The sequence below is a fragment of the Labeo rohita genome, chromosome 21 (genome assembly GCF_022985175.1).
Source record: "Labeo rohita strain BAU-BD-2019 chromosome 21, IGBB_LRoh.1.0, whole genome shotgun sequence".
NCBI lineage: Eukaryota > Metazoa > Chordata > Actinopteri > Cypriniformes > Cyprinidae > Labeo > Labeo rohita.
The window spans coordinates 27,735,642-27,763,579 of NC_066889.1; the positions used below are offsets into that span (position 1 = coordinate 27,735,642).

A 27,938-nucleotide genomic window follows, 5' to 3' on the forward strand; every position below is an offset into this window, starting at 1 on the left:
ACTTTTTGTCTTCAAAAATTTATTTGACCAATTTTCTGAGATATTTTAAGTTAAATTATATTAGCTATAAAAGTCTGATTACTTTTTCAGGCAGGGGAATCACTGTTTTAAAATTCCCATGACTATGAAAACCCTTATATGGGTAAATATCTTGTAGTGCTGTAGTCTGCCTTTTCTAAAAAATGAAATCTAAAACTCTGTTGCTATGTTACTGTGAATAGATGTAGCCTTGGCAACTAAAAGACTCTTGATGTCTTTTTTTTTACAGAGTAATAGTTATTATTCATGATGAATAAGATGCTGTTCAAGGCTGTCCAGCACACGGCGCTGTGTCTGACACTTTAAAATGCAACGACAATCTTACCTCTCAATGTTAGTTGATGTAGAAGTTGAGAGACTCCGGTATGCGCCACAGGTTTTATTTTAAAAAATCATAAAAGTTCAAGTGAAGCTTGATTGAATGTCAGTTTCATATTAGGCTTTGATATTCGCTCACCATGTTTTTTGGATAACATACTTATTACCTCAAAAGTTTTTTTTACCTGAGAAAGGTTTTAGCGGAGATTTTGACCGTTGACTGGATAACGGATTTTTTTTCAAATCATAAAGCGCGCGATGCCTGACGCTCTGGCTCGTGAGGAAGATACAGTGCCAGTGACGTTTCCGTCCGCGCGCCGCTCGCCGGATGAACAGATGAGCGGCGCGTGCTACACCAACCACACTTTTGAATATGATGACGGGAGCACGCGCACCGCGCGCCTGAGGTAAAGTGCGCGCACAGATGTCTTCAGAACCAAGTTTAAACGTTTTAAACTACATTCTAAATGCCCTGGGAGAACGTGTTGTAGTAACAATATCTGTTGTAGATTTTTTTATGGTATATTTTGTCTTGATCGGTGGTAATGCGGGTTTTTTTATTACACCATCAAAACGTCACTGGCTTTTCTTCAGAAGACACTAGTTTGCTTTTTAAAACGTCAAGTAGTTTCTTTACCACCATGTCCCTGTCTTTTCTGTCATTGTTAGTCCAAGGTGTGGGGGCAGAGGGGTGGTCTTAAATGTACAGGATCTCGAGATGACCGCTGGAGCATCTGTGGTTCCATCCCTTCAAACCTATTTCCGGTTCCGAGACCTGTTGCTAGGAGACCAGACATTTCATGATGACAGGTACATGCATAGTGATGTTTCTTGCCAGTGCCAGGTAAAAATGATTACATATACTATGGATTAAGTACTTGTAATTATATTACATTTTAAACGCTCATAATCAGATTACAGTTTTAATAGACTACATGACTACACAGTATTTATTGATGATTTATTGATTATTTATTGATATTTTGTACCTTAAATTTACCTTTCTATCACTTTTATACATTTGGATAGTTCATTCACAAGCCCCAGTTTGGGAAACCCTGGCGTAAAAATGTTTAAAGGAGAAGTTCGAATTAAGAATGAAAATTTCTTAATAATTTACTTACTCCCATGTCATCCAAGATGTTAATATTCTTCAGTCAAAAAGAAATTAAGGTTTTTAAGGAAAACATTCCAGGATTTTTCTCCATATATTGACTTCAGTGGTGGCCAACGGGTTGAAGGTCCAGTTTTAATGCAGCTTCAAAGGTCTACACGATCCCAGTTAAGGAAAAAGGGTCTTATTTAACGAAACGATTGGCCATTTTCTAAGAAAAATACACATTTTTATTCTTTTTAACCACAGATGCTCTTTTTGTGCTAGCTCAACATCACTCGTTAGTGTTTACGACCCAAAGCAAACATGCAAAGAAAGTCAAACGCCCTTTACAAAAAAGGTAAAACAACTGTCAAACAATTTTGAAGAAAATGAGTTTTTCATCCTACCCTGCCTTTTTTAACCAAAGTACACAGATGAAGAACTAACCACACGTGACTTTTCCAACGTGATTACGCAATACGTGAAGACGTGCATGTCCATAGCAGAGCTAGTGCAGGATGAGCATTTGTGGTTAAAAAGTATATAAATGTTTTTTGTTTTGTTTTTTTTAGAAAAAATGATCTGTCATTTTGCTAGATAGGACACTTATGCCTCAGCTGGGATCATGTAAAGCCCTTTGAAGCATTGAAACTGCAATTTGGACCTTCAACCCATTTGCCACCACTGAAGTCCATAATATGGAGAAAATTCTTGGTATGTTTTGCTCAAACAACTTCTTCTTTATGACTGAAGAAAGGAAGACATGAACTTCTCTTTTAATACTTGCCATGAAGTTGATAACAAAGAATGGAATAGATTTTCTTCCAAATAAGGTAAAAAGTAATCTAAAAGTAACAAAAAAATAATCCAAATACATTACCTAATAAATGTAATCCAATAGATTACTTTAACTACAAGTTTACAATTTGTAAAAATCTGTTTACTGTTTACTGTTTATTACCCAGTTTAACCATTACTTTAGCTGCATTGTCAGTAATGGAGGCGAGTAGTATATCCATATTCATAGTATTTAAAAACAGCAGACAGAAAGTACCTGGATGGCTTACTTAATGTGCATTCGATGGACACTTACTGCCCCATGAGGCACTGGAGAGTACTTGTCAATGGCTGTGAAGTAAAGCAACTAATGCTGTGAGTCACGTGACCATAATCAACATGGCGGATGTGGTGCATCCGAATTTGATTCATATTACCTATAGTCATACTATACAGAACATTATATATTTTTTAATGGTTGTGAGTAAAATTCAACTCCAAATGTAGCACCTGCTCAGGCAGTGTGCAATTTCAGACGCACCGAGAGTGTTTGCGTCTTGTGTGTAAAGTAAGCAATTGCACTTCAACATGCTAAACTCACTTAGCAACCTCAGAAAATTCTTGCATCTTGGTGGTGCGTTTTGTGTGAGCCAGCAGCGCAGAAAACATTAAAATCAATTCATGTTTGCATTTGTTGTTTAAACCGCTGAACAAGAGAGCGAAAGAAGTATTTCCTTGGCTCTTCGATTCTGGCAACCCTTGAATGTTAAGAAAAAGTCTCATCGTGCGTGTGTGTGTGGGCACACGGCCACATCTCTCCAGATCGACAGAAATAGCCTCTTGAGCAGGTTATTATCTGTAATTTCCTGAGAACAGGAGGGAGAGAGAGGGTGGGCACTGCGGAAAGGTGGAAAGTGGGAATAAGCCAAAGAATTGCTCATTTGATTGACATTTAAATTGGAGCTTGAGTTGCTCCTTCATTCAAAGTTCACATTATGGTAGCCCTACGTACACTTGTGTGACTTTCCAGCATCACAAAGACAAATATGCTTGAGGCATGTTGCTATGACGACAGACATTCATCACTATACAAAAATAACGTGTATGTATGTTTAATAAGCTTCACGGATTAACAGAATGCATATAATGGTTTTCAACAGGTGTTATGCACGTCAAAAACTTATGCCCATATTTGACAAAGGGATGCTAGTACAACTAATAAACAATTAAAGTGCATTGAAATTCTAACGAAGAGACATAGACGACAGAGAGAGACCAAGCAGAACTCTGGCAGGGAAGCGCACGCTTGCGCGCCTGCAATCAAGAGCGTGTGGGCGGGTTATTTTGAACCGCGCCGCTGTAGATTATGTACTTCCATAACAATCCTCTCAGCTCAGATCTCCGCACATCCTCGTCTAGAAAGCCTCTGGGTTTTCTCTGTTATGGAACAGAAGAATGCAGTGCCGTCCTGGGTTAACCCCGCTCTGGTCAACTGGAGGCTGGACTCTTTTGGTAGCGATGCCGGGCAGAGGTAGGATACGACATCTCTTAAGAATCACTGCAGTCTTCTGCATGTTTGAATACCTGGAAATGTTCACCAAGATTGGCTTACTTGCTATTTTCCTTAAGCTGGAATACTGTTGTGCATATCAGGTGCTGCACTTTTCAGTTGTTGTCAAAGTTTTAGTATTTTTCATAAGTTTATTACCAGTTTGGCAGTGTTTATGTGTTAAATCACCCATGAGTTTTCTAGCAGAGACATATGGAATATTTCGGACATGACCGTGTGTCAGGGGTTGTAATGTTGATGGCTTCGTCTCACTTTATGATGGCAAATAAAACCACCGCTCCTGTGGTCTCCATGGGAACTGGCAGACACATCGCATCTCCAGTGAAGATGCCTGGGATTGTAATGTAGAGAATTGCTCTTAGTGCTGAACTATGTAAACAGAGTAAAACATGGTGATGGAAAGAGTCTTTATGCACTGGTTTTACACTTACATGCACATGAAAAGTCAGATATAATGGCATATATAGGGAAGACAGTATTTCTGTTGACATTATATAACATGATTAAAGGAGAAGTCCACTTTCAAGACAAAGATTCACATATAATGTACTTCATGTCTTTCTTTCTTTAGTCGTAAGGAAATTGTTATTTGAGGAAAACATTTCAGAATTTTTCTCCATATAATGGACTGATATGGTGCCCCAATTTTAAACTTCTAAAATGCAGTTTAAATGCGGCTGTAGACGATCCCAGCTGAGAAAGAAGGATCAGTTATTTTCATAAAAAATATACTTTTTAATGTCAAACGCTCGTCTTGTCTTACTCTGCCTAAACTCTGTTTTTGTTCCAGTTCATGACAGTTAGGGTATGTCGAAAAACTCCCATCTCATGTTCTCCCTCAACTTCAAAATCATCCTATATGGCTCTTTTACCTTTTTTGTTAAGGGTGTTTGATCTTCTTTGCATGTTCACTTTGCAAAGACTGTGTCGGTACTTCTGCAGCGATGTAGGATGATTTTGAAATGATTTTTGAAGTTGAGGGAGAAAATATGGTTGGAGTTTTTCAACATACCCTAACTGTCTTGAACCAGAATAGTTTAGGGAGAGCAAGACAAGAAGAGCGTTTGAGCGTATTTAAATTGTATTTTTTTAATGAAAATAACTGTTCGTTTCGCTAGATAAGACCCTTCTTCCTCAACTGGGATCGTTTATAACCGCATTTGGGATCGTTTGAAGCTGCATTTAAACTGCATTTTGGAAGTTCAAAATCGGGGCACCATGTCAGTCCATTATATGGAGAAAAATGTTGAAATGTTCTCAAAAAACATAATTTCTTTACGACTGAAGAAAGAAAAACATAAACATCTGATGACAAGGGGGTGAGTACATTATATATGAATCTTTGTTTTGGAAGCTGACTTCTTTAATGCATTTTAATCAATATCTACATGAGTATTTGATGCATAATGCATCTGCTGTCAAGATTTTACGTTAAAATGCGTGCATGTTTCTCCATTTTAATAAGATTTTGCTTTTACTAAGGAATCTCAAATTGCACTAATATATGCATGCATGCATGATAATGATAAAATAATTAATAAAATGCTGTTTTTAGATAGTTTAGCATGTCACACTTCGGGACTTGTGAACTTTCTAAAAGTATTTCAACTACCCACATGCATGAATACACACTTCACCCACGCAGACTGTATAAGGATCCACCTTTCATAACATTTTTTCCTACTTTTATTTTCTCTCCATTTGTGTGACAGTTTGTTGAAACCATGTATTTGACTTCGATTAATTGTGCTTTATAAATAAAGTTATTACAGTATCCCCAAAAGGTATTGGAACAGTCACTTTAAAGCCAATATTTATGTTTCCATCCGTGATTTTTTTATGTGAATTTTGCAATATTGCATAAAAAATGCTGGATAGAAATGGCAGGATGCACATAAAAAAACTCAATTGGAGGGATATTATTTTTATCTGGTAAGAAAACCTACATGTAAACTTGATGGAAACACATTTATTGAATAAGTTCCTGAATGTGCAACAAAAATTCATGCATCTTTCCCTCAATAGATCATTTGATTGAATAACTGGACCAATCTCATCGCACACCATCTAAAATATTATTTTAGCAATTTTAAAATGCCAGATTAAAATGATTTGGATTAATTTTCTTTCAACAATGCATTCCCAAACATCAGCCATTAAATGCAAAAAAACGTTGTTTGTCATTTGTTTCGTCAGCAGCATTTATTGCACCATTCATCCGCATGCTCTGAGGCGCAAGTAATTATTGTGTAGGAAAGAAGAGGCTTCTTCCGGTGGAGCAGCGCTTTATTATTTTATTACTGATATTTTGTTCTCATGAACACATGGGATGGGTTTTATTCGCAAAAGTTTTAATACGATTTTAATTTGATCATTCTGTAAGATTTTAGTCAGTGATTTATTGACTGGATATTGGTTGAGGTTATTGGACTATGGTGTTATTTTTCTCCCTGCAGGGTCCATGTGGAGTTTTATGTGGATGAGAACACGTTTAAAGAGAGACTCAAACTTTTCTTCATCAAAAACCAAAGATCCAGTAAGTCAGTTTGAACTGTGCATATGTACATTTATTATCAGAATGTCTGTTTTATGGTTTGTTAATGCACTGACCTTTTACCTCCAGGTTTAAGGATCCGAATATTTAACTTCTGCCTGAAGCTTTTGACATGCGTTCTTTACATCATACGAGTCATGACGGACAATCCGGCTCAGCTCCGCCACACATGGTACACACTGTGTCTTAAAGGGATAGTTCACCCAAAACTGATCATTTGATGTTAATTTAAACAAGGCCATCCAAAATGTAGTTTTTCTTCAGGAGAACAGTAAATGTGATTTTTAGATTAAACCAAGTCAACAGCTACCATCACGTGAGAGTCAAAAAAGCATATATAGGCAAGACAAAATTAATACCCATGGCTCCTGGCGATACACAGAGGTCTTATGAAGTGAAAGGATCAGTCTGTGCAAGAGGTTAAAGATTATTTATAACATTACTGTCATTAATTCATAGCCTCGGTCAAACGGCGAAATCCGATTATTTTCTGTGAACTGGTTCTTTCAAATAGTTTCAGTGTTCAAATAACTAGTTTAAAATTTAAATTTAAAAAAGTTTAATTTAAAGAACTTTAATTTAAAGGTTTAAAATTCACCAGTTTGTTTACATAATCGTGCAATGATGTAACATATGCACAATTATATTAAAGTATTCAACAAATGATGTGAAATATAGATGTTTTACATGTCTATTTTTGTCACAAATGTAATCCATTCTGAAGCAACAGTCTCATCACTGCTCTATGAGGTCTTACTTTAATCAGCATATTTGTGATATTTGCCTTAAATTGATTTCTAGGACACTTTTTACCTTTATGAAGGGCAATATTTTCTAATTTTACTAAATGTATGTGTCGATGCATCGAAAGTGCCATTTAGATGTATTTAGTCAGACTGTTTAATGAAGGTTCCATAAGGCATTTACACAGTAAAATTGCAAATGCATAAATTCTGTTATAAGAATAATGGTTTGCTTTTTAACATTTAAATCCGAAATGTTGAAAAAAAAAGAAATTAAATGAAAATTATACTTTTAAATTTGAAACCAAACCACCAAGTCATCACCCAGTCTTAATGAGTGAGTCACTGATTCAACCAATTCGTTCAAATGGCTGTGACTGTCATTTTGAATGGTTCACAGAATCATTGACTCACCTGATTCGTTCAGAAATGCTGAATCATTCAGTGATGAAACACTACTGTGTGTTGCTCAGAGATTCTTTGCTTAGAACTATTTTCGTTAGCAAAAACGGTCAATAATGTATCTAAAATGTAGGTTACTTAATATTAACTACTTGTTTATTGAACTATTGTTGTGTAAAATTAGTGTCAAAATCAGTCATGCTGGTGCATGGTCGTGTGATGTTGCTTGCCTATATCATATGTTATATACAATATTTATCTTTTTTTATACCTGTGTTTCTTCATGTGTGTTTCTGTGTGTATGCTGCTGTACCTATTAGTTTTGATTTTTCCATGAGTCATATAGGCTCCTTTCTTTTTAATTTTGCCTTTATACAAGTGCACGCTTCACGCATACTCACATCAGTGTGTTATCGGTCTTCAGTCCGAGTCAGAACTGTTTCATCAGTTCAGTGACTGTTGGAGGAACTGAAGTTCTGAATCAGTTAATTCATCATAGGATGGGTATATGCCATTATTTTGGCTCATTTCGAGTCGGAGTGACTGTGGTACATCCGAAAGTGAGTTTTGATTGACTAACTTGTTTCAGGCGCTTCAGTCTGATTTGGTGAACTGATTCATCCAGTTCACTAAAAAGAATCACTTCAAAAGAGTGATTCATTCACGAACCAGACTCTGGATTGCAAGTTGCTTTTTTTTGACCCTTAAGTGATGTTAGCAACTTTTTGAATTTTATGAATCACCACCATGGTTTTAGCTAAAAAAAAAAAAAAAAAAAAAAAAAAAAAGTCACGTACATCATGTATGGCCTTGACAGCAAATTTCCGTTTTTGGATAAATTATTCCTTTAATGTTTGCAAGTGTAAAATGCCTTATAGAACATGATTACCATGACTCATATTTGCTGCTATTAGAGAATTTTTTAATATTCAAAGTAAGTTAGTGAATCATTTCTTATGCTGCAGTAAAATGCCCCTATAGATTGATGTGTCACAGTAAGAGACCCACACCTCCTCTTTCTACAGCGTCAACTGCAACAGCACCACGCAGACCAACGAGATCAACTGGTGAGACAAAACATCAGCGACAAATTGCGGTTTATTTTCAGTTATGCAGATGTGATTCGAGGCTGATGTCATAATTCTAATTCATTTGCTCTAATTTGCCTCGTTCTCCCAGGGAGTTGATATTCTGGGTAGACAGAAAAGTACCAGTTTGGGCGATTCAGGTGAGTCCAAAGAAACGTAAACATTTATATGATACCACTTTACAGTAAGGTTTCATTGTTAAGAGTAGTTAATTATATTAGTTAACATGACCAGCATTGATTAATCACAGTTAAGTCCAGCATTTACTAATACATTACTAAAATCAAAAGTTATATCTGTTAAAATTAGTCAATGCACTGTGAACTAAATGCTTGAAAATATATTGTTCATTGATAGTTAATTTTAGTTAATGCATTAACTAGTGTTAACAAATGAGACCTTATTGTAAAGTGTTGCCATTTCTTCTTGGTCGGTTGCATAAACTGCTTAGAGTAGTCTTAAAAGTTAGTCATCTAATTTATTTCTGCAAGACTGGTATAACTTTTTATAATCGGTTAGATAAAAAAGTAGATTGGTCTCATTAAAAACTGAAAAGTAAGGCTGGTTACCACTTGATTAATTGCTAGTTAGTCAAACTAGTACTTAAGACACAGTCGTTCATGCTACAGAGTCTTCTATTTAAATGGTTTATTTTAGCTGTCAAAACAGTGCTTGCGACATTTACACATTTTTTTAAAATCAAAATCAAAGTGATTTTAGCAAACAAGACTTTGCTTTAATCCTTGGTTTTAAAATATTTCAAAATTATTTGCAGCTACACTGCAAGACAAATTTTATTGTGAAGATTATTTTTATTTTAAACAGTTATTTTTAATTAAGGTTTATTTAACTGTATTTGTTTGATTATATTTTTTATTAAAACAATTTAATGTACTGTCTCATTTAGCACACTATTTTGCACATTATTTCATTGTCAAGATTATTTTTATTTTAAACCATTTTTATTTAATTAAATTTTGTTTATTATTATTTTAAATTATTAGTTTTTTTATTTACTATTTTTTGTGTTTTTTTTAATTGTTTGTTTAATTTTATAATTATATATTAGTTTTATTGTCAAAATTTTTAATTTAATTTGATTATTAATATTTGAAATTATTTTTAATTAAAATGTAGGTTTTTTTTGTCTTTAAGCACACATAATTTTGTAGTAAAGAATTTTTGTTATTGTTTTAAATTCAGTTGTATTGAGTTTTATTAAGAATTACAAAATCAAAGCCAAAATCAAAGTGATCTGATTTTAGCAAACAAGGCTTTGCTTTAATCCTTGGTTTTAAAATATTTTAAAATTATTTGCAGCTACGCTGAAAAAATATTGGGGGAGAAACGATTTTCATTTAGAAATTGCTAGTAAATTTCACAAATAATTACAAAAAAATTGCAAGTAATTTTATTTATTTATTTACTTTTTTGTAAAACACTAAAACATACATTAATCTTTATTGAGAATTTCAAAAAAATATTTTTTGGCAGTAATTTAGTAATGATTTTTAACTCATTTCAGGTCAGTTTTGTAATGTAGGTTCATTTTAACAGGTACTGCTTAATAACACACAAAACAGAGAATGCAAATTAATAAAACACACATTTTACTGAACCTTCACATTTAATGCTATTTAATTGTTTCTAGATTACATTTATTAGAATAAACTTTTATGACAACATTTGCTTATACAGGTTTTTCATTAGGTTATACCGGTTTTTGTTGCATTTACACCATTTTGACCAGCAGATGCCGCCAGCCTACTAAGTTTGCTCTTGAAATTGAGTACTATGGTTATTTTTGGCTTCTGTATAATAAATTGCTTGTGTTTTTTCATCTAAATGAATAATTATAATGTCTTGTGAGCTGAAATTTCACTATTAGGTGTTTTGTTTCCTCAGGTGATCGTAGCATCCATCAGTTTCATGGAGGCCATGTTGCTAATGTACCTTAGCTACAAGGTAAATTTGTGCATATGTGCCAAGCGTGAACGTTTATTAATTTTCGACACTCAGTTTCTTCTCAGTCTGAGACCTGAAGTTACCGGATTTTGTTTGGCACATATTTTTTCCAGGGTAATATATGGGAGCAGATATTTCAGGTGTCTTTCCTGTTGGAGATGCTAAATACTGTTCCTTTCATCATAACGGTAAGAAGCATTTCAGAGCGAAATCCCAAACTACATCTGATAATGAACTCTGACCTCTTTGATTCTTCCTCTGTGTCAGATCTTCTGGCCTCCACTCAGAAACCTGTTTATCCCGGTGTTTCTCAACTGCTGGCTGGCCAAGTGTGCTCTGGAGAGCATGATAGTGAGTGTTAACCATTCCCGAATGAACCCACACCAGTGTCTATCCAGTGCTGTACAGAAACCAGACGATATGTGTGTGTTACAGAACGATCTGCACCGGGCGATTCAGAGAACACACTCGGCCATGTTCAACCAGGTCCTCATTCTTATCTGCACTCTCTTATGTCTCGTTTTCACCGGGTAAGAATAGTTTTTCTCTGTTTTACAGCTGGGCGATATATCCAAAATTTATATAATTATATTCTTAAATTTATATGCACATTTTAAATTAGATTATAGATTATGATAATTAAACATGTTTAAATCTTTTTGCCTTCATTTAAAAAATCCAAAATTGATTATTGATTATTTATTTTATTATAAATATAGTTTTGTTTTTATATTCAGCATATGCCATTTTATTTTATTATGTTTAGAATGTAATTTTGTTGTATTTTTATTCAAAATGTAGTTTTATATTTATTGACTCTTTTAGAACACATAAATTTATAGTAAAGATTATTTTTGTTATTTTTAATTGTATTTGTTTAATTAGATTTTTATTAATAACTGAATTAGTTATTTTTTATTTAAAAAAATGTTTTTATTTACCGTCTCTTAGCACATTATTTTGCATTTTATTTTATTGTCATAATTATTTTTATTTTAAACCATTTTTAAACATTTAATTTAATTTTGTTTATTGATATTTAAAATTGTTTCTTTTATTAAAAAGTAGTTTTTATTTACTGTCGCTTTCAGTACATTATTTTATTGTGAATATTATTTTTTATTTTAAATTCTTATTTTTATTTAAGGTTTATTTCATTGTATTTGTATGATAACATTTTTATTAAAAACTGAATTATTTATTATTAGTAATTAGTAATTATTAATATTTTAAATGATTTTTATTCAAATGTAGTTTTTTATTTAGCCTCTTTTAGCACACATCATTTTGTAGTGAAGTTTTTTTTAATGTATTTAATTTAATTTTGTTAATAATTATTCATTTTTAATAAATTGTTAAAAATTATTAGTTTTGTTGTCAGGATTTTTTGTTATTTTAAATAGTTTTAATTTTATTTTATTTTATTTACCTATTAATATTTGAAATTATTTTTATTAAAAATGTAGTTTATTATTTATTGTATTTGTTTAATTTGATTTAATTAAGAATTACATTTTTAATTTTTATCTTAGATATTTTATTTACAAAATAAACTGAGTTTCATTTTGAGAATTTATGTACTCACTTTTATAGCTTCTTTCCGTATTTGACAGCTGCAGTACAAGCAATAGCAGAAAAGCTTGACAAAGCTAACAACAGTATCTAAGGAGGGCGGGGCATAAAAGAAACCAGCCAATCCCTTTCATGCATCTTGCACAACCACAATATATACAACATTTTTGCTCATTTTATTGGTTCTACGGTTATATCGCCCACCTGTACACCTGATCACAGCTGCTTTTCTTCTTCTCTCATCACCTACACTGAAGTGTTTCTGTCTCTTTCAGCACATGTGGTATCCAGCATTTAGAGCGTGCTGGAAAGAAGAGTCTGTCTCTCTTTAACGCTTTGTATTTTTGCATCGTGACCTTCTCTACGGTGGGCTTCGGCGATGTGACGCCGCAGATCTGGCCGTCTCAGCTGCTGGTGGTGGTGATGATCTGTGTGGCCCTGGTGGTGCTGCCTCTACAGGTCAGAGGAATCAAATACTACTTTAAATTTATCAAAACAATTCTAATTAAACACTATTTAAATCCACTCACCTTCATTTTTCAAATCCAAACAAGAAATAAATCTTTGTTAGTTTCAGAAATTGTATTTTGTATTAATAATTCATTTTTTGAATATTTATAGTATTTACAGTTTGTTTATTTTGTTTTTGAAAATATTTTAAATTACTTTTAAAATTATATTTTATGTTTTATTTTTTATTGTTTAATGTAATTAATTTATTTTCATAATTTATTTATTTTCAAAAATATATTTTAAAATATTTTTTATTTTTAAATGTAATAATTTTTATTATTATAATAATTGAATTTATTTTTAAAGTCCAAATTATGTTTTTTTTTCCAGAATATGCCATTTTATTGTCAAGATGATTTTTAAATTGTTATTGTATTTGTTTAATTTAATTTTAGTTTTTATTAATTATTTATTTTATATAAAAAATATTTACTATACTATTCTATTTACTGTTAAGATTTGTGTTTTTTTGTATTCCGTTTGTTAAATTAAAGTTTTTATTAATAATCGAATTTATTTTTCATTAAAAGTTGAGTTTTTAATTTATTCTCCTTTTTTAGCACTTGCCATTTTATTGTCAAGACTATTTTTTTATTTTTTTAACTGTATTTATATTTTTATTAATAATTGAATAAATTCAAAAACTTGTTTTATTTACTATATTTATGTATTTATTTATTTTTATTTATTTATTTATTTACTTACTGGCTGTCTACACTCAAATACTGACTTGACTATGTCAATGATCTTTCAAAGTATTTTTTGTTTTTACCGTGTACCTTTTTATTCCTTTCTGGCTGTAGTTTGAGGAACTGATCTATCTGTGGATGGAAAGGCAGAAATCAGGAGGAAACTACAGCAGACATCGAGCTCAGACAGAGAGACATGTGGTTTTATGTGTTAGTACTCTCAAAATCGACCTGCTCATGGACTTTCTCAATGAATTCTACGCTCACCCTCATACACAGGTGTGTATACTGTTTGTCTGTGTGTGTCTGATGTTTACAGTATTTTGTTCTAGTTTGATCACATGTTGTGTTTGTTCATGTTTAGGATTATTACGTGGTGATCTTGTGTCCATGTGAGGTGGACGTCCAGGTGAGGAGGATTTTACAGATCCCTCTCTGGTCACAAAGAGTCATCTACCTTCAAGGCTCCGCCCTCAAAAACCAGGATTTATTGAGAGCCAAGTGAGTGACAGCCTCATTGACCAATCACAACATCTGCCTAAGCATATGTGGATTTGCATATGATCAAATTCATTCATTATACTTAATTATGTGCTCTTTTATACTTGTATTTAAACCCACATAATTTATCTCACTTTTTGCTTTATAAACTACAGTTTGCTGATTGTTTAAAGGAGAAGTCCACTTCCAGAACAACAATTCACAAATAATTTACTCACCCCCTTGTCATCCAAGATGTTCATGTCTTTCTGTCTTTAGTCGTGAAGAAATTGTTTTTTGAGGAAAACATTTCTGGATTTTTCTTCATATAATGGACTTCATTGGTGCCCCGATTTTGAACTTCCAAAATGTAGTTTAAATGCAGCTTCAAAGGCTCTAAAAATTTGTATACTTTTTAAGCACAAAAGCTTGTGTAGCACAGGCTCTGGGATGCGCGTCCACGTACTATTGAATCACATCGTAAGGTCACGCCGAACGTAGGTGGAACTACAGACCCAGTGTTTACAAAGCGAACGCGCAAAGACTAAGAAAGTGCAAGTAAGTCAAACGCTGTTTACAAACAAAAAGGTACAACGATGTCGGACGATTCTGAAGTTGTAGGAGAAAATAACATAGAGTTTTTCGACATACTCTACCTTTTTGAGCCGGAGTACACAGACAATGAACTTAGACGTGATTCGTAGTAGTGATGGGAAGTTCGGATCATTTTACCGACTCGGACCTTTGAGTCTCGCTCAGCAAAACTGACAAATATTTTTTTGAGTCGTTTCGTTCCTTTTAGCAAAATCAGCTTTACGTGACAGCCACATAAGATGATTGAACAACTTGAAAAACCCAAAGACTCGAAACAGGTGAACTATTTCCAGTACAGAACCTAATAGGATGTTGTGCATGCGCGACTTAACGAATCACTCCCCGAGACCACTTGTTCTTCCCGAGTCACATTAAAGATTCGTTCAAAATGAACGAATCGTTCAAGAACGACCCATGGACGCGCATCCTAGAGCCTGTGCTACACAAGCTTTTGTGCTTAAAAAGTATACAAATTTTTATTTTTAGAAAACAATGCCCGATCGTTTCGCTAGATAAGACCCTTCTTCCTCGGCTGGGATCGTTTAGAGCCCTTTGAAGCTGCATTTAAACTGCATTTTGGAAGTTCAAATTTGGGGCACCAATGAAAAAAAATCCTGGAATGTTTTCCTCAAAAACCATAATTTCTTTACTACTGAAGACAGAAAGACATGAACATCTTGGATGACAAGGGGGTGAGTAAATTATTTGTAAATTGTTGTTCTAGAAGTGGATTCTCATTTAAAGGAAAGCATTAGACAAGAGGTGGAATAACATGAAATTTAGCATCTGTGATTGGTCGGCTTGTTAATCGGCCTCTGTGATTGGTCGCTTTTGTTCTGTAGGATGGACGATGCAGAAGCATGTTTCATTCTCAGCAGCAGGAATGAAGCTGATCGTATGGCGGCGGTGCGTGTTCAGACTAATCAATCACTTTTGATTAGTCGTTCATGTGTATATATTTTTAAAAAAAAAATATCTGTCATACAAATTATAATATTACACCAGAATACGTAGATTATTCGTAATAATTTGTCATTTATTGATTAGTTTGTTTTCTACTAAATAAGTAAAATAAAAATATTACAACCAGATGGTACAATTTCTTTTATGCATTCAATCCAATCAGTTTATCAAATTTAAATACAGAGGTAATGAACAGATATTGACTAGTATTGATTTATTGACAGGATCACCAGACTATTCTGAGGGCTTGGGCTGTGAAAGACTTCGCTCCGAACTGCCCTCTTTTTGTCCAAATTCTCAAACCAGAAAACAAGTTTCATGTTAAATTTGCAGGTAATAATTCTTTTTCTGAATATTTTTGACTCTTTCTGTATTCTTCTTTCTTTCATTCTTTATATCATTTGAAGCTCTTGGATGGCTTATTTTAGTAGCCGTCAGCCATCTTGGCTCTAAGTCTGTTTCTTCCTGCAGATCACGTTGTGTGTGAAGAAGAGTTTAAGTACGCCATGTTGGCTCTGAACTGTCTGTGTCCGGCCACATCTACGCTAATCACTTTACTGGTCCACACATCTCGAGGACAGTGAGTCATAACGCTCCTTTAAAGTATAATTTCTGTGGTACTAGCACCACCATGTGTAAAATGAAAAATACTGACTGTTTTCAGACAGGTTTCCAATGTGTTTTTTTCAACACATGCCATTTTATTTATATTTTTATTTTTTAAATTGTATTTGTTTGTTTTTTTTATTAAAAGTTTATTTTTACTGACAAAATAAATTGTTTTATTTTGAGAATTTATTTGAGAAATATAATGTTTTTTAACACTATGAAACATGACTGTTCAAAAGTTTGGGGTTGATTTTTTTTTTGTAATTTTTTTTCAGCAAAGATGCATTAAGTTTATCTAAAGCAACAGTAAACATGTATAATATTAAAAAATATTTATATTTAACTTGATTTCTGAAGGATCATGTGACACTGAAAATGGAAGTAATAGCTGCTGAAAATTCAGCTTTTCATCACACAAATAAATTTTATTTTAAAATTTATTCAAATATAGAACAGCTATTTTAAACAGTAAAAATATTTCACATTTTTCCTGTTTTTACTGTATTTTTCATCCAAGAAATGCAGCCTTGGTGAGCATTTGGTCACATTTACCAACCCCAAACTTTTAAATGCTAGTGTCGTAATAATCAAGTTCTGGTAAACTTGTCCCTGTAATTAATATATCTTAACCTATGTTTCTAAAAAAATGCAGCGATTAATTTATAGTTTATTTGTAGTTATATTCAAAGCTTTAGTGTACTGTCATTATAAAAGAAATTAATTATTGCTTATTTAATTCTAACAAATACGTTCTTGTTAAAAACTTACCAAAATAAAAAATAATTTGCTTATAATTTCCACACAGGAGAGACTTGGTGTTGTTTCATAACCAAAAGGAAATATACTGGTATCATGAGCTGAAAAATTTAGGATATCAGCAAAAATCCAATATCGTGAAACCCTATTTTTTGTGCTATTAGCACAAAAACATGGAATTGAAAAAAAATACTGTTTTCAAACAGTCAGCAAATGCCATTTTATTTATAAAATTTATATATTTTTTTTATTTATAAATTGTATTTTTGTTTAATTTATTTTTGATAAAAATATATTTTTATTTACAAAATAAACTGAGTTTTATTTCAAGAATTTGTTCACTTAATTTTAAAACTTCTCTGATAATAACACGTTTTTGAACATTGAAACGTGACCGATCAAAAGTTTGGGGTTTATTTATTTTTCTTTTTAAGAAATTCATACTTTTATTCAAAAAACATGCATTAAATTGATCTAAAGTGACAGTAAAGACATGTATAATGTTAAAAAAAGATTTATATAAAGAATGATGAAGAATAATGTGACACTGAAAACGTGAGTAATGGCTGCTGAAAATTCAGCGTTGCATCACACGAATAAATTTTATTTTAAAATATATTCAAATAGAAAACAGCTCTTTTAAACAGTAAAAATATTTTACAATTTTACTGTTTTTACTGGATTTTTTATCAAATAAATGCAGCCTTGGTGCATAAAAGACTTCCTTAAAAAACAATTACAAATCTTACCGACCCCAAACTTTTGAATGCTAGCGTTGCAGTAATCAAGTTCAAGTTGATAAAATGAACATTTAATAGAAAAATTCATTTTCAGTTCATTTACGTGTTAAATCCCTTTTTAGAGAAGGCCAGCAGTCTCCAGAGCAGTGGCAGAGGATGTACGGACGTTGTTCGGGTAATGAGGTCTATCATATCCGTCTGGGTGACAGTATGTTCTTCAGAGAGTACAACAGCAAAAGCTTCACCTACGCGGCCTTTCATGCTCACAAAAAGTAGGTTTATATGCACTTTGGAACATTAAATGTGTTGAAACTGGTGCTGACAGGCTATTTTGATCTGTTTGTGTGTGTAGGTATGGAGTGTGTTTGATCGGCGTGAAGAGAGAAGACAACAAAAGCATTTTGTTGAACCCTGGACCGCGCCACATCATGTCTGCCAGCGACACCTGTTACTACATCAACATCACGAAGGAGGAAAACTCCGCCTTCATCTTCAGACAGGAAGAAGATCAGGGAAAGGGGCGGGGCCACTGCGACATTTTAAACAGCCCGTCTGGCCTTCCTGTTCATAGCATCATCGCTAGCATGGGTGAGAGAGAATGGATAGATGAGAGACGGGAAGTTGTTAGAGCGTCGGTTTATAATTGGTTGATTGTTTTTTTCAGGAACGGTTGCCATGGATTTTCAAAACACCAGTCCCACTGAGAGTGGAGTCAAACTGGCTCCGCCTCCTGAGAACGAACAAGGAAGCCGCCGCCCGAGCATAGCACCTGTTCTGGAACTCGCTGACTCCGCCTCCTTACTGCCATGTGATCTGCTCAGTGACCAATCAGAGGATGAGGCCGGACAGTCAGATGAAGATGTAACAGCTAATGAGTGAGAAACATCAAGAACACCAATTATTTTTCTAAATGTTGTGGTTTTTCTCAACTTCATGAGCAAAGTAAGTGTGTACGTTTTTTTCTAAATATGATTAATGAAACCATTAGTCCTTCCTGTTTGAGTTTGACACCCACTGATGGCTGTCAGATGTCAATTAAGAGTAGAGCTGCAAGATTAATCGAAGAAAAAAAGTGTTTAAAAAAGTGCACAAATTTTTTGACATTATAAATCAATATAATAATAAATATAATATAATGTAATATAATATAAACTATAATATAATGATTATTATTATTACTAAATAAAACATTAAACAATCTAATAAAGTCGTGATTGTGATTTTAAAATGTTTTATATTTAAAAAAGGGCTGCACAATTTGGCCAAACTTTAAATTAATATAAATAAGTAATAATCTAATATAATATAATGATGATAATAATAATTAAATACAATATAATAAAAATAATAAATGTTATTATATAATATTTTACTGCAAATCCAAAAAAAAATATTTAAGAATAAAACTATAATACAAATGCAATTTCATTATGCCATATCATGTTTTCTTTTTAATCTTAATTTGTTTAATTAATTGAAATTAATCAGGGAAAAAATATTAATCAAAAAAATGTTTAATGTTTAAAAATGAAGTAATTAAGACAGCCATAAATATTATTTTTGAAATTTTACAGTGATAAACTGCTAGATTTTTATTTTATAAAAAAAAATAATAATAGTTATTTCTAGTTTTTAATTAATATTTAAATTTTTAATAATAGCAATCATAACAAAATAGAATAAAAAATAAAATTATTTTATATATAAATTTAATATAATTAAAAATAATAAATAATAGTTATATTTCTTATTTAGTTATTTATATTTATATAATATTAATATACATAATATTCAATTTTTTTTTATTTTATTTATTATTAATAATATCATTATAATAAAATAATAATAGTAATAATATTAGTTTACAATACAATGATTGTACATTACACATTTTACAGTATAATATGAGTAAAAATTATGTAATAGTTAAAATTATGATTGTTTATTTTATGTCATATTAATAATGTATTTATTGCACATATTGATATATAATCACAAAATGTTTGACCCAGTTGTGCTGCCAACAAACATGCAAATCTGGAGTTTATTTTTCTTTCAAAAAATCTAATTTTAAATCACAGTATGTTTTTTTAATTAAATAAAATCATAGCCCTGTAAAAGAGCACATGCACATTCATTAAATTTTCTCCTTTTGCATTCCACTGAAGAAGCAAAATAAGCAAAAATGTCTATTTGATATTTTTATGCGAACTAACCCTGTTTGGATATATTTTACTGTTCATTTCCTCAGATTTGTGAAAGGATACCCCCCAAACTCTCCATACATTGGAAGCTCCCCGACCCTTTGCCATCTCCTGCCCCAGAAGGCCCATTTCTGCTGTTTACGGCTTGACCAGGTGAGCACCAGCCTCCATGAGGTACGAATGTCATCCAAATGTTGTATTTGCACAATATGCATTGCACTTGACCACATCAGCATGTCATATTTATCTCATATTTGCTCTTCTAGAGCTGTGAGCATGTTTCCTTTGAAGACGCAAAAGCGTATGGCTTCAAAAACAAACTAATCATCGTTTCTGCTGAGACGGCAGGAAATGGCCTTTACAACTTCATAGTGCCTTTAAGAGCCTATTACAGACCTAGACGGGAGCTCAACCCTATAGTCCTGCTGTTAGACAACCTGTAAGCATATACACACACATACAGACCAACACATTCACCTCATGTGTGTTTCAATAGCATTAATAAAACTGTTTTCTAATTCTTGCAGACCCGATGACCACTTCCTAGAGGCCATATCCTGCTTCCCAATGGTGTATTATATGGGTGGCACCATTGACAAGTACAGTTAGACCAAAAAACATCTCTTTAACTAGGGCTGCATGATTTGTTGGGGGGAAAAAAGTAATTCGCTAATAAAAATGTAGATAAAAAAATGTATTAAAGAGATGCATAATTTGCCCAAAATGTTTGTAATTATAATAATTATAATAATAATAATTACAATATAATGACGATAATTATTATTATTGCTAAAGAAAATATTAAACAAAAACAATAAATATTGCTACTGTAATATTTCACTGTAAAATAAAAAAAATGTAAGAAAATAATAATTTTAAGTGCAAATATTTATTTAAATAAGTCAAGCACAATTTGGTGAATTAATTATTTGTTTATTTTATTTATTTTGTACTAATAAAATCACGATTGCAGTTTAAAATGAGTTTTATATTTAAAATAATTTGGCCATTTTTGCGATTGTGTATCGGTATCATCATAAATAAATTAATTAATTAATAAATAATTACATTATAAATAATAAATTACATATATTTTATAAAATGTTATTATATATGGTGTGATATTAAATTATTGTTAAATAAAATATTATACAAAAATAATAAATGTTATTACAAAAAATGTTTAATAAAAAAATAAGAATTTTCAGTGCATATATTTAAATCACAGTCTTTGTGATTTCATAGTTACATTATTTCATACCATGACTTGATATGATCTTTTAAAATTTCAATTTGACAGGCAATTCAAATATGTCCCTCTAAATGTAAATAGATCTGATTGGATGTTTGTGTGATTGACAGTTTGGACAGCCTATTGCAGTGTGGCGTTCTGTATGCTGATAATCTAGTGGTGGTGGATAAAGAAAGCACTATGAGTGCGGAGGAAGACTATATGGCTGATGCCAAAACCATCGTCAATGTGCAGACCATGTTCAGGTGAGACTAGAACTGACAACCTGCAATCTGTGAATAAAAACTGAAATAATTTGCATAATATATCATTATAAAAGTAGAGCATTGCCGGAGGTCATGGGTTCAGCTTCTGGGGAATGCATAAGCTAATAACATGTTAACACTGAATGCATTGTAAATTGCTTTGGATAAAAGCGTTTGCCAAATGCATAAATAATCTAATAACAGTCTCATATTCTCTGTCTGCATTTCTCCAGGTTGTTTCCAAGTCTTAGTATAATCACAGAACTGACTCACCCGTCAAACATGAGGTTCATGCAGTTCAGAGCGAAGGACTGTTACTCTCTCGCCCTGTCCAAACTAGAGAAGGTGAGAGATTGAGATTTAAGTATTGAATGCTGTAGTTTTGTGGTTGGAATATTGTAAGCTGTGTGTGTTCGTTTGACAGAAGGAACGTGACAAAGGCTCGAATCTCGCCTTCATGTTTCGTCTTCCGTTTGCTGCTGGTCGAGTGTTTAGCATCAGCATGCTGGACACACTCCTGTACCAGGTAAAATATGTGGGTGTGTGTTTAAAAGAGAAATAATTTGTCCCTAATAAACTTACAGTGCCCTCTTGTGAAAATAGTAACTTATTCAAATAATAACTAGTAATTTTATGCATTTGGTGACTTACAATGCATTTAAAGTATACAATGCCGTTGGAAAGTTTGGGGTAAGTTTCTGGATGTTTGGTTATGCAGACTGATGCGTTAGTAATATTGGTTTTGTTTTATGATCATTTTGTGGTTTGTTTTGTACATGAGTGTTTTGTGAAGGACTACATGATCCCAATAGCCAGACTGCTGCTGGGACTGGACACAACGCCTGGATCAGGGTACCTGTGCGCTGTGAGTTCAACACATGGTGTGTATGTGTTTAGATGTGTATTGTGATTTGTCAGTATTTGTTTATGAACATGTTCCTGTGTGTGTAGATGCGTGTATGCGAGGCTGATCTCTGGATTCGCACATACGGGAGACTCTTCCAGAAGTTCTGCTCGTCTAGTTCAGAGATTCCCATCGGAATCTACCGCACAGAATCACACGCATCACCTGAGGTATCTATCTCTCTATATATCTATGTATCTATAAAGCTATCTGTCTGTCTGTCTGTCCATCTATCTGTCTATCTATCTATCTATCTATCTATCATCTATCCATCTATTTACTTATCTATCTATGTATCTGTCTATCTATCTGTCAGTCTACCTGTCTGTCTGTCCATCTATTCATCCATCCGTTCGTCCATCTATCTGTTTGTCTGTCAGTCCGTCCGTCTGTCCAATCATCTATCTAATTTTCTATCTGTCCGTTTATCCATCTATCTGTCTGTTTATCTGTCCATCTATCTGTCTGTCTGTTTGTCCATCTGTCCGTTCGTCTGTCTGTCCGTCCAGCCGTTCGTCTGTCCATCTGTCTGTCCATCCATCCGTTCGTCCAACCATCTATCTGTTCGTCTGTCTGTCTTTCTGTTCATCTGTCCAATCATCTATCTAATTGTTTATTATCTAATCTGTCCATCTATCTGTCTGTTTGTCCATCCGTCCATCTATCGGTTTGGCCGTCCGTCCATCTGTCTGTCTCTCCATCCGTTCATCCGTCTGTCTATCTGTTTGTCTGTCCATCCATCTGTCTGTCCATCTACCTGTACGTCCCTCCATCTATTTGTTCATCCATCCCTATGTCTGTCCGTCTGTCTATCTTTCTATCTGTCTACCTATCTATTTATCTATCTATCTATCCGTCTGTCTACCTGTCAGTCTGTCCATCCATCCATCTGTCTGTCCATCCGTCCATCCATTCATCCATTTGTTCGTCCGTCTATCTGTCCATTGGTCTGTTCGTCCGTCTGCCTATCTGTTTGTCAGTCCATCCGTCTGTCCAATCATCTATCTAATTGTCTGTCTGTCTGTCCATCTATCTGTTTGTCCATCCGTCCATCTATCTGTCTGTCTGTTCGTCCATCTGTCCATCTCTCCGATTGTCTATCTGTCTGTCCAGCCGTTCATCTGTCTATCTGTCTGTCCATCTATCCGTCAAACCATCTGTCCGTCCGTCCTTCCGTTCGTCTATCTGTCCATCTGTCTGTCCTTCTGTCCGTCTGTCCAATCGTCTATCTAATTGTCTATCTGTCCATCCGTCTGTCCGCCCATCTGTTTATCCATCTGCCCGTCTATCTGTCTATCCATTCATCTGTCTATCTGTTTGTCTGTTCATCCGTCTGTCTGTCTATCTGTCCATCCATCCATCTGTCTGTTTGTCCGTCTGTCTGTCCGTCCATCCATCTATCTGTACTTGTGTGGTCAATCTACTGTCAGTACTTATGTGTTCAGTCTCTGCTAACTCAATATTCCTTTCTTTCATTTCCATGACGGCACTATTAATATTTCCCATTGTATTTCATGTTTCCATGGTTACTGCTGCCTCCAGATTCAAGGTTCTGTCAGCATTGAGGGCTTAAACGACACCAGGGAGAAGGGGGAGGAGTCAAAGATCCTCACCCGGAGCTCCTCCAGCAGTGACCAATCAGAGCACCCCCTTCTGAGAAAGAAGAGCATGCACTGGACGAGGCGTCTCAGTAGGCGGAGCGTAAAGAGGAGCGACTCCTCCCTCAGCTCCATCCAGCAGCGTCTGGGCATGTTACGGCGATCGGAAAGGGAGGAGCTTACGGAACTGGTCAGGAATCGCATGCAGCACTTGGGTCTGCACTCGGCTGGATACAGTAAGCCACGCCCCTTACCTCATTAATATTAATATGTATAATATGTTTATGCTTAAGTAAAGCAGTTGGGTTTGTGGAAGATAACTGGACTAGATCCGCCAAAATCATGTTTGTTTTGATACGATAAAGAGACTGTAACCACCATAACCCTCTTCTTTTTACAAATTCCTGATGGATAAAATCACCTCCTGTCCTACATTTCTCTTATATCATGTTTCACCTGAACATTTGTCTAATTATGGAAGTACAAAGATTGGTGAACACTCATTACGTTGAATCTTGAATATATGTTTCCTTTTTTGTCCAAAAATATACTTCCAGGCTTTAATTTTGATTCTAAATATTTCTCTCTTCCTATTTTTCATTCTAATTTTAATCTCATATAGAAGATGTCACAAATCTAACAGCCAGTGATGTGATGAACCGAGTTAATTTGGGGTATTTGCAAGGTAAACTCCCTCTACTGGTGCATGTGTGTTATTGACCATGATTTCATTTATAACTATTTTAATCCGTTATTACTCCCAGTCAATGACAGTGCTTGTTTTTGATTTGTATTTCATGCTACATAGCATATAACAAGTGTGTTATATTATAGCCAGAAGATATTAAAGTGCTTTATCTTTCCCTGTGGCACTTTAACCACACCCACATTGTTTGAGTGACAGGTGTATCCACCAATCTCTGTTGCAGATGAGTTGAATGACCAGCAGAACTCCATCTCATATGTCCTGATAAACCCCGCCCCCGACACGCTGCTGCAGCTCAATGATGTTGTGTATGTAGCACATCCTGGCAGATAAACATATACGCACATTTCTTTAACTGATGTTGTTCTTAAACTAATTGAAGATGCTGAATAAAATCATAAATAGGTTAAAAAGACAACAGTTTTCAGAAATATTCAGGTACTTTATCAGGGTAACAGTATTGTTTTTGGGAACTATATATTAAAGTCATTTTCTGTAATTAAAATAAAGTTAAAATAAAAAATATTTGATTAAAAACAGAAACTAAACTAAAACTGAAAACGCTGAAATAAAAAAAATATTTTCATTACTTGAAATAAAATAAACATTAACTGAACACTTCTTATTTTCATTTATTTTAACTTGTATTGTAAGAACTAAAACTAAAAATGAAATAAAAATTAATAAAAACTATATAGACATAAAAACCAAAAACTATTGAAAAAGACAAAAGACAAAACAAAATCTTTTAAAAGCTTTCAAATAAAAAATTTAAATGAAAACTAAAATGTAATATGATAAAATAATGATAAAATTATAAAATAACACTGACATAAACATAAATATTAAAACTTAAAATCTAAAATTAGAACGAAAACTGAAAAATGCAAATAAAAAGCTTGCAATAACAAACACTAACTGAATGATGAAAATGAATAAAAACTATATAGACATAAAAAACAGTTACAGAAATATTACTAAAAGTTTCAAATTAAATTTAATTTAAAATAAAAACTAAAATTTAATATTATGATAAAATAATGATAAAATGATAAAATAACATTGACATAAACATAAATATTAAAACTTAAAAATTTGAAATGTTGATTAGGCAACTAAATTAAATAAGTTCAAGTACTGAAATTATTACAACTACAGCTGAAATAAAAATAAATGAAAGCTATATATAAATATAAAAACTCTAGAACTAATAAAATGACAAAAGCACATAAAATGACAAACTTGAACTAAAATAAAAATGAAAATTGAAAACTATAAAAATAAAAAGCTTGAAATAAAATAAACATTAACTGAATATATATATATATATAATGATCAGCTATAAATATTTTTTATTTTAATTTAAGTTTAATTAGTACTATAATAACTAAAACTAAAACTGAATTAAAAGTTAATAAAAACTATATAGACAAAAACAATAACTACTAAAAATGACAGATACTTTCAAATTAAATGTAATTTAAAATCATCACAAAAATTTTATATTATAATAAAATAATGATAAAATAACACTGACATAAGTATAAATATTAAAACTTAAACATTAGAAATGTTGATTTGGCAACTAACTGAAAAGTACTAATTACTAAAATTATTACAACTACAACTGAAATAAAAATAAATTAAAGCTATATATAATAATTAAAAAATCCTCTACAACTAATAAAAATGACACAAGCACAAAATGATAAACTTAAACTAAAATTTAAATGAAAACTGAAACTATAAAAATAAAAAGCTAAGAAAAATATGAATAAATAATATTATACATATACAAAAACAACACTGTACTGTATACATCATTACTGTGATATAAAATTATGTGTACTGGATATTTTGGTCATACCAAACTGTAATTATTTTATTTTAGATTTTACTCTAGATTTTTTTTTTTTTTTACACATTTAAGACATTATTTAGTCATGCATTTGTTTTTCTCAAGAGGACCACCCTGAAATCGTCAAAATGTAGGCCATTCCATGTTTTACTATTTTTATTGGGACATTTGGTCATATTTATGTGTGTTTGTGGGCGTGCATCCCATTTAAGCAACTTTACAGCAGCATTTGTCCCTCATAACAACCGCAAAACCTAATGCACACACTTTTACTCACAAACATCTCAGTGTCAAGAATCACACTATCAGAGTAAAACCTCAAACATGAATCAAAGTGCTCCTCATATTCTGCAGGTTCCTGATCCGTCCGGATCCGCTGGCTCACGTACCCGAAGCGCCGCCTGCACAAACCCGCCGGTGCCGGTCCACGACTGACGCGCCAGAACTCAACAAGATTTAACCGGTCAGAACTACATCATACGCCAAAAGCCATGATAGAACTGGACTATAAAAGAGCTGTCGGCACTTTAATCTTTTCACTCATATAAGCTCTTGCTCTTAGATTCACTCTTAGAAACACTGCATATGATACAAATAGCTTTGTGAAATATTGTGCAGTGAAGTCAAAGTTTATGTTTTATCAGAGAAGTGGGTTATTTATCCAGCACAGTAATAAACGCACAAATCAGACACTAGAGGGCGATAACGTCAGTGTAAAAAAAGATTCCAGTCATGATTCCAGTCAGGTTTTTGCTGTTGTAATGCAGGCATGCATTTCTCCTTTCGTTTTCATGTTTGTTTATTGCCTTGCAGTGTTTTACATTAAGAAAGATAACAAACAGACTTATTCTGTTCAGTGGCCACAGTGTTATTGCATTAGGCAAAGCAAGTAGCATTTATTTTAAAGAAAGATGCACCAGTTGATTCAAAGACAGAATGACTTAAAGGGGTAGTTTACATAAAAAATAAAATTAGCTCACAATGTGCTCACCCTCAGGCCATGCAAAATGTAAATGAGTCTGTTTCTTCATCAGATTTGGAGAAATGTAGCATTACATCACTTGCTCACTAGTAGTGAATGGGTGCCGTCAGAATGAGAGTCCAAACAGCTGATAGAAACATCACAATAATCCACAACCACTCCAGTCGATCAGTTAACATCTTGTGAAGCAAAAAGCTCTGTTTGTAAGAAACAAATTCATCATTAAGATTATTGTGGATAATGGACTGTTTTGGCCAGAAATTATGCTTTAAAGTTAAAACGTCTTTATGATGGATGCAGGTTTTTGCTTCACAAGATGTAAACTGATGGACTGGAGTGGTGTGGATTACCTGTGAATTGTTGTGATGTTTTTATCAGCTCTCATTCTGACGGCACCCATTCACTACAAAGTGACACATTGGTGAGCAAGTGATGTAATGCTACATTTCCTCAAATTTGATGGAGAAACAAAGTCATTTTCATCTTGTATGGCCTGAGGGGAGTATATTTTAAGCAAATGTTCCTTTTTGAGTGAGCCGTTCCTTTAAGAGTCTATTTTTTGGGGTCACCGTATTGCATATTACCTCCACTCTAGTCATTATTATTATTATTGCTGTGCACATAGTTTTCAATTAGACTAAGTTACATACCAGTAATAATGTGCAACGTGTTGCTATTGTAATTATAATGTACAATGTATTTACATAGAGCGTAATTTGTA

General features: G+C 33.1%; 1 protein-coding gene across 3 annotated transcripts; it reads left to right on the forward strand.

Moving 5' to 3' along the window:
* The first annotated feature begins 308 nt into the window (after positions 1-308).
* Positions 309-27,664, forward strand: kcnt1a (potassium sodium-activated channel subfamily T member 1a). 3 transcript variants are annotated; one of them, XM_051092486.1, is made up of 31 exons: positions 309-764; positions 1,027-1,167; positions 6,257-6,336; positions 6,424-6,526; positions 8,525-8,566; positions 8,679-8,727; positions 10,493-10,552; positions 10,666-10,740; positions 10,820-10,903; positions 10,988-11,082; positions 12,400-12,583; positions 13,441-13,605; positions 13,691-13,827; positions 15,243-15,306; positions 15,588-15,696; positions 15,835-15,943; positions 17,591-17,740; positions 17,821-18,056; positions 18,133-18,343; positions 19,720-19,825; positions 19,939-20,111; positions 20,200-20,271; positions 21,035-21,169; positions 21,403-21,514; positions 21,594-21,695; positions 21,951-22,034; positions 22,121-22,243; positions 23,616-23,907; positions 24,294-24,356; positions 24,601-24,685; positions 26,590-27,664. In XM_051092486.1, the coding sequence occupies exons 1-31, from the start codon at positions 616-618 to the stop codon at positions 26,693-26,695; spliced, it is 3,696 nt and encodes a 1,231-aa protein (XP_050948443.1). In that variant the 5' UTR covers positions 309-615; the 3' UTR covers positions 26,696-27,664. The 3 variants fall into 3 exon arrangements, with proteins under 3 accessions (XP_050948443.1, XP_050948444.1, XP_050948445.1); XM_051092487.1 differs by having other exon boundaries at positions 21,597-21,695; XM_051092488.1 differs by lacking the exons at positions 309-764; positions 1,027-1,167 and adding an exon at positions 3,461-3,761.
* Positions 27,665-27,938: the final 274 nt, after the last annotated feature.